At 43.9% G+C, this 15,441-nt stretch overlaps 1 protein-coding gene across 3 annotated transcripts; it reads right to left on the minus strand.

The window, feature by feature from the left end:
* Positions 1–4,684: 4,684 nt before the first annotated feature.
* Positions 4,685–13,639, minus strand: LOC138385415 (RNA-binding protein 4). 3 transcript variants are annotated; one of them, XM_069471787.1, is made up of 5 exons: positions 12,788–13,639; positions 11,440–11,863; positions 7,663–7,741; positions 7,048–7,332; positions 4,685–5,121 (listed from the first exon to the last, which is right to left on the minus strand). In XM_069471787.1, exons 2-4 carry the CDS (start codon positions 11,849–11,851, stop codon positions 7,056–7,058), a joined length of 768 nt encoding a protein of 255 aa, XP_069327888.1. In that variant the 5' UTR covers positions 11,852–11,863; positions 12,788–13,639; the 3' UTR covers positions 4,685–5,121; positions 7,048–7,055. The 3 variants fall into 3 exon arrangements, with proteins under 3 accessions (XP_069327888.1, XP_069327887.1, XP_069327889.1); XM_069471786.1 differs by having other exon boundaries at positions 7,048–7,741; XM_069471788.1 differs by lacking the exons at positions 7,048–7,332; positions 7,663–7,741 and having other exon boundaries at positions 12,788–13,636.
* Positions 13,640–15,441: the final 1,802 nt, after the last annotated feature.

The following is a 15,441-nucleotide window of genomic DNA, read 5'->3' on the forward strand; positions in this document are numbered from 1 at the left end:
ATTTAACATTTTCACTAACTCTAAATTTATGTGTGTACACACTGGAAATCCTGTCTCTGCCGTTTGGGCTTTTATGCCATTTAGACCCAGGACAGATCGTTTGCAGTATTGGTTGGTTTGAGGGAAGATTCTTGAAAACTTCTCTAATGTATTGGCCCCAGCCTTGTGTTTGAAATCTCAACAGTCTCAAGTAACTGCGACTACAAGTTTGCACAACCACTTTCATCACCGTCCCTGCTTTTATATCTCAAGGGTGCTACTTACCTGCCACGAAGTGATAGAGTCCCTACTCCTGTCAGATTTGTATATGGTGAGAGGCTAGAAAGTTCACTCATATTAAGCCATCATCATCTGGCTTAAGATAGGAGAACTGTTAGCATGACAAAATATTTTATCAAAACAATGCAAGGAGTTCAAGACCAACCTGGGCAAACATAGTGAGATCTCTCTACAAAAAATTAAAGAAAAAAAGTTAGCCGAGTGTGGTGGCTCACGCCTATAGTTCCAGCTGCTCAGGAGACTTAGGCAGAAGATCGCTTGAGCCCAGGGGTTCAAGGTTGCAGTGAGCTATGATGACGCCACTGCACTCCAGCCTGGGTGACAAAGCGAGACCCTGTCTCAAATTAAAAAAAAAAAAAAAAAAAAAAGGGCAAGAACATGGTTTAACAAAGCAAATAGCACCCTATGTCTTTAAAGAGTTCACTGCCCTACCCTCCCCAGAAGCCAACTTACTGTTTTTGTCTTTTTAGTTGTTCCTTACCTTTGTTTCTGAATAAGATGCTCATATTTGCCACTTTTAAAAATTACCTGATTTCTGTAAGAGTTTTGCTCATAAACACATTACCCGCCTATCCATACTTCCTGTTAGATAATTATTACATTAATAATTCAGTGCTGCCATTATGACTAGGTTAATAATAGTTGAGCCCTGCTATCATCTCAATGTTTGTGTTCCCCCCAAATTCATGTCAAAACAGTGCCCTTATAAGTGGGAAACCCCAGAGAGAAGCCTCACCCCTTTTGCCCTGTGAACACAAGACAGAATCCAGACACTAAATCTGTCTGCAGTTGCCTTGACCTTGGCCTTCCCAGCTTCTACAACTGTGAGAAATAAAATTCTGTCACCATTCTGTTTATGGTATTTTTTGTTATAACAGCTCAAACAGATTATAGTACAAGTTCTTGTTCTAATTAATATTTACCTTAATTTTTTCATTTATTTTCTCTGTACTTGAGTAATTCAGCTCTGAACTCTAAATGAGCCAAAATTTTCCTCAGCATGTCCAAATACAGTTAAGTTTTTTGTCTTGGAGTCATCCCTGCCTGAACTGTACTTTCTCCGCTTCAACCAAGACTACTGTTCTCCAAACCCATGCAGAAAAGTAGTCCTGGGACTTGCCACCACCATCATCCTGGGAATTCCTTCTGCCTCAGCATAAGATCACGTGTAAGAACTCAAGAGTATTGAGCAAACTGACTCCAATAATTTGAAACAGCACTTAATACCACAGTGCAAATAATCTCACTCTCACCACTCCATTCCCCTAGAGTCTACTTTAGTACTGATGTAGCTCTAGGGTAAGAAGTCTGGTTTAACTTAGCATTTCAACCAAGTTAACCCCAATTTTGAGGATGCTGGGAAAACTTTTAAGGCAAGTGAAGAAGTCTAACACCAAATAGAACTTCCAGATCACCTTTAACTCTGCCGTCAGAGGTTCCTTGACCCACTCAGAACCAGACTGTGCCATGTCATCACTACGAAAGTGTGACCATTTCCACCCTCACCTGACTTCCAAGGATACATCAATTATTTGCATACCCACGGCCCAGACAGGAACCAGCTTGTGGAGGCAAAGTGAGGACAGACACCATGCCCTATTCATCTTTGTGTTCTCTCACGTGGTAACCTACACGTATGAGGCAATCAGGTAGTACCTAGTTAAGTGCAAAGCCAGCTCTCAGGTGGCTACTAATCACACTTAACAAAATGAATGGTGGAATGCTGTGGAAAATCAGTGTATTAAAGTATTACTCTTGAAAAACTACTTTATGACTTCTAAGTGATGGCAGTATAACCTTGTCAATTACGCAAATTGTGTGGCCTCAACTCAGAGGTATGCTTGATTGGAAGCATTTTGTTTGTTTGTTTTTCCCAATACGTAATGACTTTCAATTAGCTTTAACAAAATAATTTCTAAAAATTTTAATGTTGAAAATCAAGTGAGTTATATTCAATCTTTTCAAGTCACTTCTTAAAAATAATTTTAGAATTCACTATTTTCCCTTTGTTCTTTATAGTGTTTTTCCTTTCAACAAGTCAGTAGTTTAAAAAAAAAGATAAAAAGACACCTAGTATGAATGTAATATTGAGCCAGCTTAGATTACAAGTCATGAAAAAACTGCTCTTAGGTTGTCTGTTACAGGGAGACCACTTCAAAGCAAAAAACAAAGATGACTTCCTTTAATACAACTAAGAAGGTAAAATTTTATCCAGTTTTTTTTTTGAGACAGGGTCTTGCTTTGCTGCCTAGACTTGAGTGCAGTGGTGTCATTATAGCTCACTGCAACCTCAAACTCCAGGGCTGAAGGGATCCTCTTGCCTTAGCCTCCCAAGTAGCTGGGAATACAGATGTGGGCCACCACACCCAGCTACATACATGTTTTTATTTTTGTAGAAATGAGGTCTTACTATGTTGCTTAGGCTAGTCTCAAACTCAAGGCCTCCGGTGATCCTCCTGCCTAGACTTCCTGAAAGGTTGAGGTTACAGGTGTGAGCCATGGCTCCTAGCCTCTAACTTATTATTTTCACCCCCTAGCTTAATTTATAATGCAAAAATCTAACATGCCCATGTTTAATCTACATCACTTCAGAAAATCCTTCACTGACTATCCCCATCTAAGCAGAATCCTCTACTTGACATTTATGCATTGTCCTGCACCACCCCCCAGCATGTAAGTTCAAGAACTATATCCCCAGCACCTAGAATACCACCTTAGAGTATCGCTCAATAAAATATTTGTTCAATGAATACTGTTAGTCTCCAACTTTTGAAACTTGCCAACCTTACCCACCAGACCAAGGAGTATACTGACAGAGTGGGGATCAGCAATGTGTCTGTCCTTTACAGCTCTGGTCCCCAACCCCACCTGTGGACCGGTACCAGCCCCCCCATGGCCCGTTAGAAACTCGGGAGGCGAGTGGCAGGTGAGCAAGTAAAGCTTCATCTGTATTTACAGCTGCTCCCCATCCTGGCATTACTGCGTTAGCTCCACCTCCTGTTAGATCAGCAGCGGCATTAGATTCTCATAGGAGCACGAAGCCCACTGTGAAGTGCACATGTGAGGGCCCAGGTTGAGCACACCTTAGGAGACTCTACTGCCTGATGATCTGAGGTGGCGCTAAGGCAGTGATGCTAGCACTGGGGAGTGGCTGCAAATACAAGATTATCATTAGCAGAGAGGTTTGACTGTAATGCGCTTGAATCATCCTGAAACCATCCCCAAGCCCCCAGTCCGTGGAAAATTCTCTTCCACGAAACTGGTCTCTGGTCCCAAAAAGGTTGGGGACTGCTGCTGTAGAACAAAAGGGACCAAAGCAGGTATCACCCTCCAAGAGAAGTGGCAGTGGCAGAGAACCCACCCAGCCAGGGAAGGAAAAAGTTGACAGAAAAATGTTTGCTGGCAGGATTAAATGAGAACACATAAAACACCTACCACAGGCCTGGTGTACAAAAAATATTCAATAATCAATACAGAGCAGTTCCAAGCTTGGCCAAACGAATCCATCAGGTAGAAGCAGTTAGTAGAAATACCTGGGAAATCACCCAAGATGAATTCCTTTATCTCCTGTTACAACCCACCTTTCCTGAAAGCATGACTATTAACACAGAAGGTGCTCAGTATTTCCTGAATGAATGATTCTGACAAACGCTCTGACTAGACACAGTCCTATGTATGATGAAACTGGAGCAAGGCACAGACAATAAAAACACATGGAAGGCAAACAATGTTAGAAACATGGGATAGTCAGCACCAGCCTGACTGTTCAATAAAACTAAAGCTCACTGCTGGGTCCTTTCTGTATGCCTACCATCTAAAGGTGGCGGGTGTAAGTAATGAGGTGCTAATGAGGCCATTCAGGTATTCTTTGGATTTTGGCAGAGCCAGACAAATAAGATGGTGAAAGAGCCTACACTGTGTTACTGGCTTAGAGTTAGCAAAATACTCTGTTGGAGCCACACCTTCATTTTTCCAAGTGGCATGGAGAATGAAAGCTGACCTTCTCTTCCCCCAAACGCCTCCTTTTCCCTAGACCTCTTCCCTGGAAGTCAGTCAAGTTCGGTATGTTGACTGGGTGACTAGAATGGTGGTCATCGATGTAGGTTCTGATTGTTTCTCTAGCAGGGAATACCTGCATCTCTAAACTACTAGTGTAATTGGTTTTATAACAAAGATGGACCAGTGGGAGAAGTCTTCATTGGAATAAGGCTGCCTGCCTGGGTTCTTCCGTATAATCTTTTTCCTTTGGTACCTGTAAGTCCTATCTACAACAAATAAAATAACTTCAGTGATGTTCACCCAAAGGTGAATATCTTAAACTTTACACCCTCCCCTTCTCTTGAAGGTACAAATGAAGAGCCCCAAAACAAGCCCAAGCAAGAACTCTCTCAAAGCACACATACCCTAAGTTGAAAAACCATTTATTTCACTGGAAAGAAAAAAGTGATCCAACTCTATAGGTCTAGCCTTTGGGCCAAAAAGAGACCCAGAAGCAGTGAGACTCTCACCAAGGTCATCCCCAAATCCAACACCCACTGGAGGCAGGAAGCAGGGAGGAGGTAGCTCAGCCCCCACCACAGTTTCTGCACACAATGAGGCCTGCTGGGAGAACAGAACATGAATGGGAGGCTACAGAAGTATTGAAGGATAGGCAGAACAGGAAAGTGGGCAGGAAAGGAAAGGAAAGGAAGAGAAGGTCTGAACTCAGCAAGGTAAATTAAGGTCCATGGTTCCTGAGGGACTGAATGCACAGAGCCGAGAACGTCCCGGAGATGGGGTACCACGAAGGGTGTATTCTCATGCACAACCGCAGCTCGGAATTTCAGCCCACACACATCCCACCTGAAAGAGAGCACAATACAGGGGCTTTATAGCAAAGCTCAAAAGGGCTTTCCCACTTAAAACTTCAAAGAACATCTTTACAAAGTCTGATAACTTGACACACCTTTTAAGTTTACTTGTACCCTTTCCCAGTAATAATCTAGAAGTGAAAAGAGCTTGAAGGCCAGAGAATAACTGGGAAAGCTAAACAATCTCAGACTAAGGCCCTTCACTAAATTAACAGCAAATCTTGTTTCATGAACAATCTCAAACTAAGGCCTTTCTCTAAATTAATAGCAAATCTTGTTTCATGAGAGTAGGCAAAGAGAGTCCATTGCTTTTGATGTTAACATTAGCATTCCTCAGAGAAGGTCACATGTCACGAACTGTCACTGGAGGACAGGAAAAAGGGAAAGGTTCCAATTAGCTCTCTGGGGTAAAAGGACAACAGTATGTTTCAATCTGGGAGTTACTGCCAAGGTTCAAGTTAAAAACCATTCAAGGTCTCGGACAAAAGTAGCATCAATTGAACAAGTTCTAAGACCTGAGGACATCCAATTCTGCCTAGGGAAGAAACTAGCTTTTGAGAGACGGTACTGGAGGACATGTGTAAGCTACACATCAAGTCATTGAATTTTCTTTTGTAGCCCAATCAGTGAATTTCCTATCCAATGACCCTGGGCAAGTCACGTAACCTGCTCTAACTTGAAAGATGACAACATCACTCACTCACACTGTTACTACAATTAAGGATCAATGGCAATGTCTGGGACACACTAGGGGCTACTCAAAACTAAGGGTGTTGAGAATTACCCTTAAAGTACAACAATAATCTCAAACACCTAGAGCCCAAAGCTGGCAAGTATTAGAAGAGAATATATTCAAGTAGAGCCAAATGGATCATGAGGCTCAAAATGTACAACAGAGGAAAAAGCCAGAGGACTCAAGGTAGGTAGAGCTGGTGGCTCGAGAGTATTAAATGCCCATAACAGCTAGTGAGAAGATGAAGGGAGTGATCTGCTTATGGCAAAGCTCCCAATCCTGGATTTTAACATTACCAAAAGAGTAAAATTAACAGGTGTGCGTGCATACTTATATTACCATATACCTTGCGGAAGTGGAAGATATAAAAACTAGCACCGTGCAAACAGTTATTAAAAAAAAAAAAACTGAACAAAGTAACAGGTTTGTTGCAGGACAGATTCAAAGATACAGCAATAAGAGTGGGCACTATATTCAGGGAATGAATCTGAGCTGGGCAGAGAAGTTGGATGTTAGAGACTATGCCCAGACTTCCATGTTGAACTTTATAAACGAAATGCTTTGTACTTCTTTGTCCCAACTTACCATCAAATAAGTTCTACAAAACTCAAAGGGGCTGAACTGTTCAGTAATGTCAGAAATACGCTTCAAGATTAAGATGATGCCATCTTGGTAATCTTCTTAGTAACTGGGACCTGAGCAGTGATGACCAGTTAACTACAGTTCCATACTTTATCATTACAGGTCATATCAGACCTTTCACATAACACAAAGCAGAACATGAAACTTGAAGACCTTAGTAATGTCACACAACTAGGAAACTCAACAAAGGAAACGCTGAGAAACAGCACACCTGAGTCTGAATGTCTGGGTCCCAGGTATGGTTCAATTATAACACATAGGTGTGACTCAAGATTCATCAGCACACCATTGTTTGTTTTTCCAGGCACAAATAGAATCAGATTGACTCCCACTACCAGGAGCCCTGAAAAAATAGCCATGAGGGTCAAGGACATTTACATATTTCAAAGTTAACCAGTTAGGACTTCTCCCTAAGCCTCTGAACCATGCTAGTAAATTCACCCTAACCTTGCAAAAGCAAGCAAGCAAGGCAGCCTAGTTGGAGCCCTTTAGGCTCCAGGAGGGATGGCAAAACCACAACAGGAGACACCCCACCGCTCTCACCTCAAGCTTTAAAAGGCTGAGTACCGCGCCCGATCCGCGTACTGCTCCCGCTCATACCGGGCCATGTCGTACAGGGAATTCCGCGCGGCTGCTGAAGCTTGGGACAACTCACTCTCATGCCCGTAACCGTAGCCCTCTCCAACAGTGGGGACTGGGGCTGTAGCGCGACGCAGGGGGCTCCGATCCCGCCCGTAATATGAAGTGGAAGCTGCAGTAACTGCAGCAGCGGCTGCTGCGGCAGCGGCAGCTGTGGCAGCAGCAGCTCCTGAGGTCGGCAACAGGTGTCTATCGTAGGGATCAAGAGAGGTGGAGGTGAGGTGACTGGCCATGGCTGTGTTCTGGACTTGTGGCAGCTGGGACAGGGTCTGCTCTGCATAATTATACACGGAGGCAGCTGCAGCCGCCACTGCCTCATAGGACCGGGCAGCACGGCAGCGCTTGTAGTAGGCATCGAGCGCTCCGTACGCGTTGTTGTAATACAATGAATCCCCATAGCTCATGGTGTAAGGCGTACGCACTGCTCCATATTGCTCATTATATTGCTCGGTCAAGTCTGCCACGCGGCCTGAACGATCTATCGGACACTCTTTGGACCAGTGCCCCTCTTTCCCGCACCGATAGCAGCCGCTCTGGTCTCCCATCCCGGGCGCAGTCCTAAGCCGGCTGGTGGACAACTGCACGTGCATTCGTTTGCCTTGAAGAAACAGACGCAAGAAGGGTTGCTATCACTCTTAGTCATAGCCCCAGCCCCTACCCCAGACACTGGTCATAGCAATGGCTTTACCTAGACAATTCTAATGCAGGACTCATGGACCCAACAAAATGGACCCAACATAATGATTCAGTATAATGATCTGGTTCAGGCAAAGATCAATCAGATCAGTGGTCCCCAACCTTTTTGGTACCAGGGACAGGTTTCATGCAAGACAGTTTTCCACAGATTGGGGGCGGGGGGGGGGAGGTGCAGAGTTCAGGCAGTGATACGAGTAATGGGGAGCAGCTGTAAATATGCTCGCCCCATCCCCACCCCCCACCATTCATGGAAGACAATTTTTCCACGGATGGGGCCGGTGCTACTGGTCCGAGGCCCAGGAGTTGGGGACCACAGAATTAGATGAAGAAATGTTTCAGCTGTAACACTAACTTAAAATACTTAAGAAAGAAACTACTCTTGCTCAAAAATAAGCATCCTTTGCCAAGTAACTATGGGTAAAAATCTGTTCCAGCGGCCCAATGTCAAAAGAAACCAAAATAAGTAAGAGTGCTCCAAAAGTCTCTGACATCTATCTCCAACCTTCACTACCAAGACTGATTTCATTAAGCAGGAGAATGTAAAGGCATTTTTCCACCACCACCCCTCAAAAACCCCCAAAGAGAATGGAATAAAAGACTCTGAAGTTAGTTATCAACATTAAAAAGTAATCTAGACCTGATCCATGGCTGGGCATAGTAGGCAAGTTTCAAGGTAGATCTTTGGAAAAAACACTCATGAACTGGGGAGGTTTGGGGACACAATATAAGTTGAAGGACAGTCTTCCCCCTTAACTAGGTCCTTAAAATTGCTGGAGGATTTTTTGTTTGTTTTTTTTTTTTTTTAAAGAGATAGAGTCATGCTCCGTTGGTCAGGCTGGAGTGCGGTGGTGTGATCATAGCTCACTGCAGCCTTGAACTCCCCCTGGGCTTTAAGCCATCCTCCAGCCTCAGCCTCCAGAGTAGCTGGGACTACAGGTACATGCCACCATGCCCAGATGAAATTGCTGACTCTGATAATCACTTTAACAAGGATTCTTTACAACCTCACAGCTAATTTTAGTGACATCCCTCCCACCCAGTAGGGTCAAAGGAAAACAGGGCAGGCTGTTCTCAAAATGCCTGCATCTATAGACTATAAAAACTGGTGGAAGAGGTGGGTAAGTGGAGAATAACCAGTAATATTAGTCAGTGGACCAAACTGCTCAGTTTGGCAGGACTAAAGGACTTCTCCTCAAACTAGGGATCAGAGATGCTAATACTATTTTTCCTTCAAATTACAATTTGTGTCCTAGAAATGAAAAACCTTACTTCTGAAAACCTAACAAAAGCAGAAACGTTTTTGGAAAAGTTAAAACTAACTTTTAAATCTCCTCACAGAAGCAGTTTACACCTAAAATGATGTACCAGTTTACTGGTAAGCAAAATTCAGGAGGGATCCAAATCCAGCAAAAACTGTCCAATGCATCTGGCTGCGATGCACCCACGCACACAGATGTCAAAAAGAAGTGAATCTTGAGAACAAAGGCAGAGTCAACAGATGGGTCCTCTAACATTAGAGAAAGTGGCAAATCCACAATTTTACCTGCAAAATTAAAGTTAGGCTTAGGTTCTGGAAGACTAGAAAACACAAGGAAAAGGGAGTGGAAGGTCCAAAACACCAAAGAAGTCCTGGTTTAAACATTACATCTGATAAGTTTAGGTTATTTAAAAAAACTGATATGCAAAATTAAGTACTTAAGTGTCCTAACGTGACAGCCAGTCTCTGGCATTTGCCCAGGGGGCCACTTTGGCACCTAACAAAACCAGAGAAAACAAGCACATCCAAGAAATCATTAGGTCATTAATAAATACCCCCAATTGAAGGATTTGTCGATTCTAATGCTAGAAAAAGAAGCTAAATCTTTTAAAATGTCTAAAATGGATTTTAAGTGGACAAACAATAAAGAGAATATACCTAACACTGAGAAAATGAAAGGAAAATAAGACCACCCTAATAAATATTGCTACTCAAAATACACATAGAAGTCTACTAGAAAAGTATTAACAAAAAATGCTAATATTAAGGAAGACAAAGCAAAAATAACTAGACATCAGAGCACCTAGAGTTCAGATGCCCAGTTATGAGGATAATTTATCCTGAATCAAGACCACATTGTCCTCCCCTTAAGCATGTAACTGTCACAAGCAAACACAACCTCTTCAATGACTGGGTTAAAGCGTGAAGAACTTCCAAAAATTAGGTATCACACCACAAACCCTCCACAAGAGCAGCCTTTCCTCCCAATTAAGTTGTTGACAAAATAATTCTCAACTTGCCAATTAAAAAAGGAAAGCAAACTATACCTAAGAGACCTGTGACACTTTTAATAATGCACAGCAATGCCCATGAAACAGGGCATCCATTAAGTGGGGGAATGACAATCAGACCTCCAGCTTAGCAAGCCCAATTTAAGGGAAATGGACACCAAACACAGCAATGATGACTCTTTACAAGGGGAGCATTCAGAAAAGAATCGGCCACCACCTTGTTCATGTTAGTATGGTCATAACATAGACAGGTCTGAAATACAGCAAGGAATCATGGGAATACCCAATAATTTGGAAGTTAATTACAACCAAAGAGAAAAGGCTCTTTTTGACACTGGGGACCCAATGGGGGTTGGGAGAGTTCAGACTTCAGATGTCAACCCACCAGGGTTACCACCCCCAAACTGTCACTCTTGCCACGAGAATTTAGATCTTAAACCAAGAAAAGGTAATACAGGTTGAGTATCCCTTATTCAAAATGCTTGGGACCAGAAGTGTTTCGGATTTCACAGTATCTGCATCATACTTACTGCGTGAGCATCCCAAATCTGAAAATTCAAAATCTGAAATGCTCCAACAGGCATTTCCTTCGAGCATCATGTAGGCACTAAAAAAGTTTCGGATTCTGAAGCATTTTAAGATTTGGATGCTTCCAGATGAAGTGACAATCCACATCATCACCTATGCTGCCCTCCAAGCACAAAAACAATTCATCTGGTCAAGGCTCCAAGATAAAAACAAACCTAAGGCTCATTTCAAGAATGTTAAAGTCCAGTCCCAAACCAATAAAGATATATCATTAATGCCCCCCCCAACCAATGAAAAGATATGCCATTAATCCCCCCCAAATCCTAATGCCTCCTCCCTAGAAAGTTCTAAAATCAGCCTTCTGATTCTAGAGTGGCCTCATCCTCAAAATGCAACCCCTTGGCACAGGCATAATACAGAAGCAACAAGAACTATAACCCTTTAAGGAGTTGGGTTAAGGTGGTGGAGCTTAAGAGGGATTGTGCTCCTAAACATGTTCCTTAAACTGTTTTTAAAGACATGATAACTCAGTCTTCAGAGGAAAGAATTTCTGCATTGAAGGGCACAAAAGCTTTAGAGGCTCCAAATGAGAGTCAAGTGCGTTTTCTCCAGACTTGATTTCCCTAAGGTAAAGCCTGTAAATCCCACGCATTCTCCATTTTATGAAGTCCATCATCACTCATACTTAATCCTGCACCACTAGCCAGCGAACAGCTGTATCTCTACCAAACCTCTCCCTTTATACTTAACCATTTTCTGCACATAGCCTTTTGTTTGGCACTCTACCCAAAAAGGGTGGTTCACCTTGAAACTCTGTGTTATCAAGGCCCCTGATGGCCTCCACTGCATCCTCTGCCCGCTCCATGTGTACGAAGGCATAATCTTTCACGATGTCACATTCGATGACTGGACCATACTCCTCAAACTTGGCCCGAAGCTCCTTGTTGGTGCAGGTGGGACTGATGTTGCCCACATGCAACTTTGTTGAGGTTTTGCTCTTATTCTTGCTGGCTTCCACGTTGATGTTCACTCCATGAAGCTTGTAGTGGTGCAGGTTGCGTATGGCATCCTCAGCTGCAGTTTTGTCTTCTATGTGCACAAAGCCGTAGTTCTTAATGATGTCACATTCCAGCACCTTCCCATACTGCTCGAAGAGTGAGCGGATCTCCTGTTCTGTGGCCTCCCGAGGCAGGTTTCCAATGAACAGCTTCACCATCCTGACAAGAGCCTAGGAGAGAAAAAACCAGATTTCTAAAAAACAAAACTTCTCACACTTTAGTGTATTATTTCCACACAGTCTTCTCTCTCTCATGCGCCTGCATGCACACCTCCACACAGCAATTGAAGGGAAGTGGGAGTGAAATAAGGAGGTCTGCTATAGCACCCACCATAAAACCTGTAAGAATGAGAAGATGTCTGTAATAGGTTCTTAGTAGACAAAGGGTTTTTAGTAAGAATCGGGAATGAAAGTGAGGGCATAAATGAAGAGCTGGGGTTACTGCACTTTTCCATCCACTATAAGGACAATCAGAAAACAAAAGTCTAACTACTGGGCTTGCTGACTGACTGCCTGAAATCATGAATTGGCCCTTCCTCTCATAGTAACCAAAGCAGCCACCATTTCCGGAAAAGTGGGCCTTGTAATAGCTATGTTTTAGGGTTTCCTTTGTTAAGTAGTGAACGCAAGACTCGGACCAGATAATGAGGCGCCAACAGTACAGCATTACTAGAGTGGAGAACGCCTCTCTCGAGATATCATCCTAAGAGCTCCTGAAGAATGGAGAAATGGGTGGCCACAGAAGAGGGCTTCAGATTCATTAACCAGACAATGTCTCGCAGCCCGAGAAATTCTCGAAACAGCGTTGTAACTTCTAAGTATAAGAGAAGCGCGGTTATCTCGGTGGAAATCTCGACGCTTACGGGTACAGCCGAGTCGAGTATAGGGCAGAGTGGGGGAACAGCAAGGTATTCTCAGGGGGAGGTGGTGGGGGAAGGGCTGCTTCAGGCTTACCGCGCAATGCCGAGGACCGAGATCGGCTCTCAGTGACGGATGCGGAGGCCACGACCCCACTGGGACACCCCCGATGCTCAAGGAAGTAGGATAAGGTTTAACAGAGCAAAAGACAGACAGTAGAAGGTCTCAGAGTCTCACCCGCACGGAAATCAGTAGAGCCTCCTTCTCGCGGCGCGGACGCTTCTGACAAAACGCTAAAATGGCGACGGCCGCAGCAGTGACTCTGGGTAGAGGGGGAGGTGAGCCTACCACCGGATTGGCCGTTCAATAAAGTAAGAGGCAGGCGTTCCCGCAGATCCTCTTCCTGACTGGTTGCCACGAACGCCAATTACCCGAGAGTCCGGGAAGAGGTGGAAACGTCAGTAACCCCAGAGCTTTTATTCGCAAGCCAATGGGAACCAACTTTACGAAGCCGAAATCACTGATTGGGCAAGAGGCCGGCGTGAGGGAGGAACTACAAACGTGGGCTTCCCCCTCGGGTGCGGCCCGCCATTAGGCGGAGCGAGCTACGGCCCTGGCGTGGCGTCCTCTCGCTTCAGGGCGCAAACTTTGTTACGCTTCTACATTTCGCCAATTCCACGTGCAGGCCCTGACGGCATTCCGCGCTCCATTTTACCTTCCACTCCAAATTTCTCCCTCTAAACTTCCAAACACCAGCCCCCTCGCAGCCAGGATACTGTGGACAGTATCTCATGCAGACACAGACGTCAGATAGGAAAAATAGCGGAGCCCCTCCCTCAGGAAACCAACCTCCTTTGGCCAGTAGTCCACACTGTGGCCTTGGGAGTCCCGGAGCATCCCCCCAAATTCAAACTACTTTCCTAAGTGGTGTAAGGAACCCTGAAAAGTCAAGGAGCCCAGCTTCGATTGGGGTATAATGACCCACAAGTAGGTCCAGCAGGAGGCTGTACTTACCCTGGAGGCGCTGAGGACAAGTTTCCTCCAGGAATCAGCCCCCCAGGGTCCAAGAGGAAGAAACTTCTTTGTGACCATGGAGACTGAAGACACCCCCACCCCACCTTGAGAAAAAACTGGAGCAGCAAAGTTGTGTTTTGTTTGTTTGTTTTATTGGGCGCCAACCACAGCAGGATTTAACCCCCTCGGAACCGGACCTTAGAAGGAAGAGCCTAGTGACAATCAGCTGTAAACGAAATACAATCAAAATAACATTCTCCAGAGGATCCAACTCCCATATCATTTCTTTCTCATCCTTTGGCTGCTTCACATAATCCCATATCATTGAGCAAGCAACTTAAGACCCTTTGCAAAGCAGCTTTTGTAGAGGGAGTTAAAAGCGGGGGCGGGGGGGGGGGGGTGCTGGATGGAAGAACTTAAAACATGAGCAAAACAAACTAAAAGCAGTGAATTATGTGGAAAGGGATCATTAGGAGTGGAGATAACACAAGCACAACATACTGTCCTCCAAAGCAGCCCCCCCAAAAGGGGGGAGAGGTTGTAAAGAAAAAGGTGAAGTCAGAGTTCTGGGAAGAGGAGTGAGTTTTAAAACCCCAGGTGATTCAGGAATCCAATGGTAGAAAATTGGTCAAGAAATTTTTTAGGGTGGAAAAAGGACCTAAAAAGACAAAATAGAACATTTACAAATGTGATCACTAATTTTCGTCCTTTTCATTGTGGATTGTGATGCACGTCTGAGGCTAAGTTAAAGGCCACAGGTTCAGTGATGAAGAATACCAACTCCATGTTAGAGTCAGCTGCATGTGCCATTTTGAGGGGGCCAGCATTAGGAGGTAGTCACAACTCAATCTGTGTAAGGAAACACATGGTATAAGAATCTTTCAAATTTGATATTCCTAATTTTTTGTGTCCCAACAGCCCTGAGGATAGAATTTTCTTCCAAAACACCAAAGCATATGAGGTCAACTCGTTATGAAACTAACAATCTCTCCAGGTCTGAAGGAGAGACTGGGAATATAAACCTTATGAATTCAAACCAAGTGTACAGACAACAAGATTACTGACCACCTCTCCCCATGCCCCCCAAAACCTAATTACTCGATTTGTCTTCTGAAGGCCAACTAGCTCAAGTTAGTCATCTCACTTTGCGAGCTCATCCAACTGAATGAACCACATTAAATCATCTCCCTGCTTTTTAAAACACAAGGCAATTGTAATATTAAGAAGCAAGGATGGTGAGAATAGTATTCAGGATTAATTTAGAAAGAAGATGGATAATAGCTAATAAAGCAGTTCTATAGCTTTAAATTTTTTTTTTTTAAATGGCAATTGAAATTAAAAATTCAAATTCCTTTCCCAGGACTTTAAGGCCCTATCCAATCTGGTTCTTGCATATTAGAGTCTCCCAATCTGTTTAACCACCTCCCCCAACCTGCAACTATGCTCCAGACACACTGGCCTTCTGGTCCCAAGCTCATTCAGACTGGAATATGCTTTTTTCAGGTCCTTCACTGGCCACACCAACTAAAGACATCCCCTGCTCCGACCCTACCTTGAAACTCTGTCCCATGACTCCAAGCTATTTTTCCAAATACTTACCATCACTTGGAATCCTATACTTGTTCTACAAAGGCAGGGACCTTCTTATTCCCCACTATATCCCCAGTGTTAGAACGGTGCCTGGCACATGGCAGACACTCAGATATTTGTTGACTAAGTTAACAAATCAATGAATGAATACATGAGTTAACTTCTTGATAACCAAAAGGAGGTAAATGACTGGATTTATATATCAGGTTAAGAACCTGGAGACTTACCAGTACTGAAAACATGCACCTTTACTCATATCTCCTAGTACACTTTCCAATCTCCCTCAA

The sequence above is a fragment of the Eulemur rufifrons genome, chromosome 6 (genome assembly GCF_041146395.1).
Source record: "Eulemur rufifrons isolate Redbay chromosome 6, OSU_ERuf_1, whole genome shotgun sequence".
In the NCBI taxonomy this organism is placed as follows: Eukaryota; Metazoa; Chordata; class Mammalia; order Primates; family Lemuridae; genus Eulemur; species Eulemur rufifrons.

Bases quoted from the DNA above. Each gene is read 5' to 3' on its own strand.
- LOC138385415 (XM_069471786.1), bottom strand. From the start codon at position 11,851: ATGGTGAAGCTGTTCATTGGAAACCTGCCTCGGGAGGCCACAGAACAG. The intron at 7,742-11,439 runs GTGAACCACCCT...TGTTTCTTCAAG, and splicing joins TGATAACACAGAGTTTCAAG to GCAAACGAATGCACGTGCAG.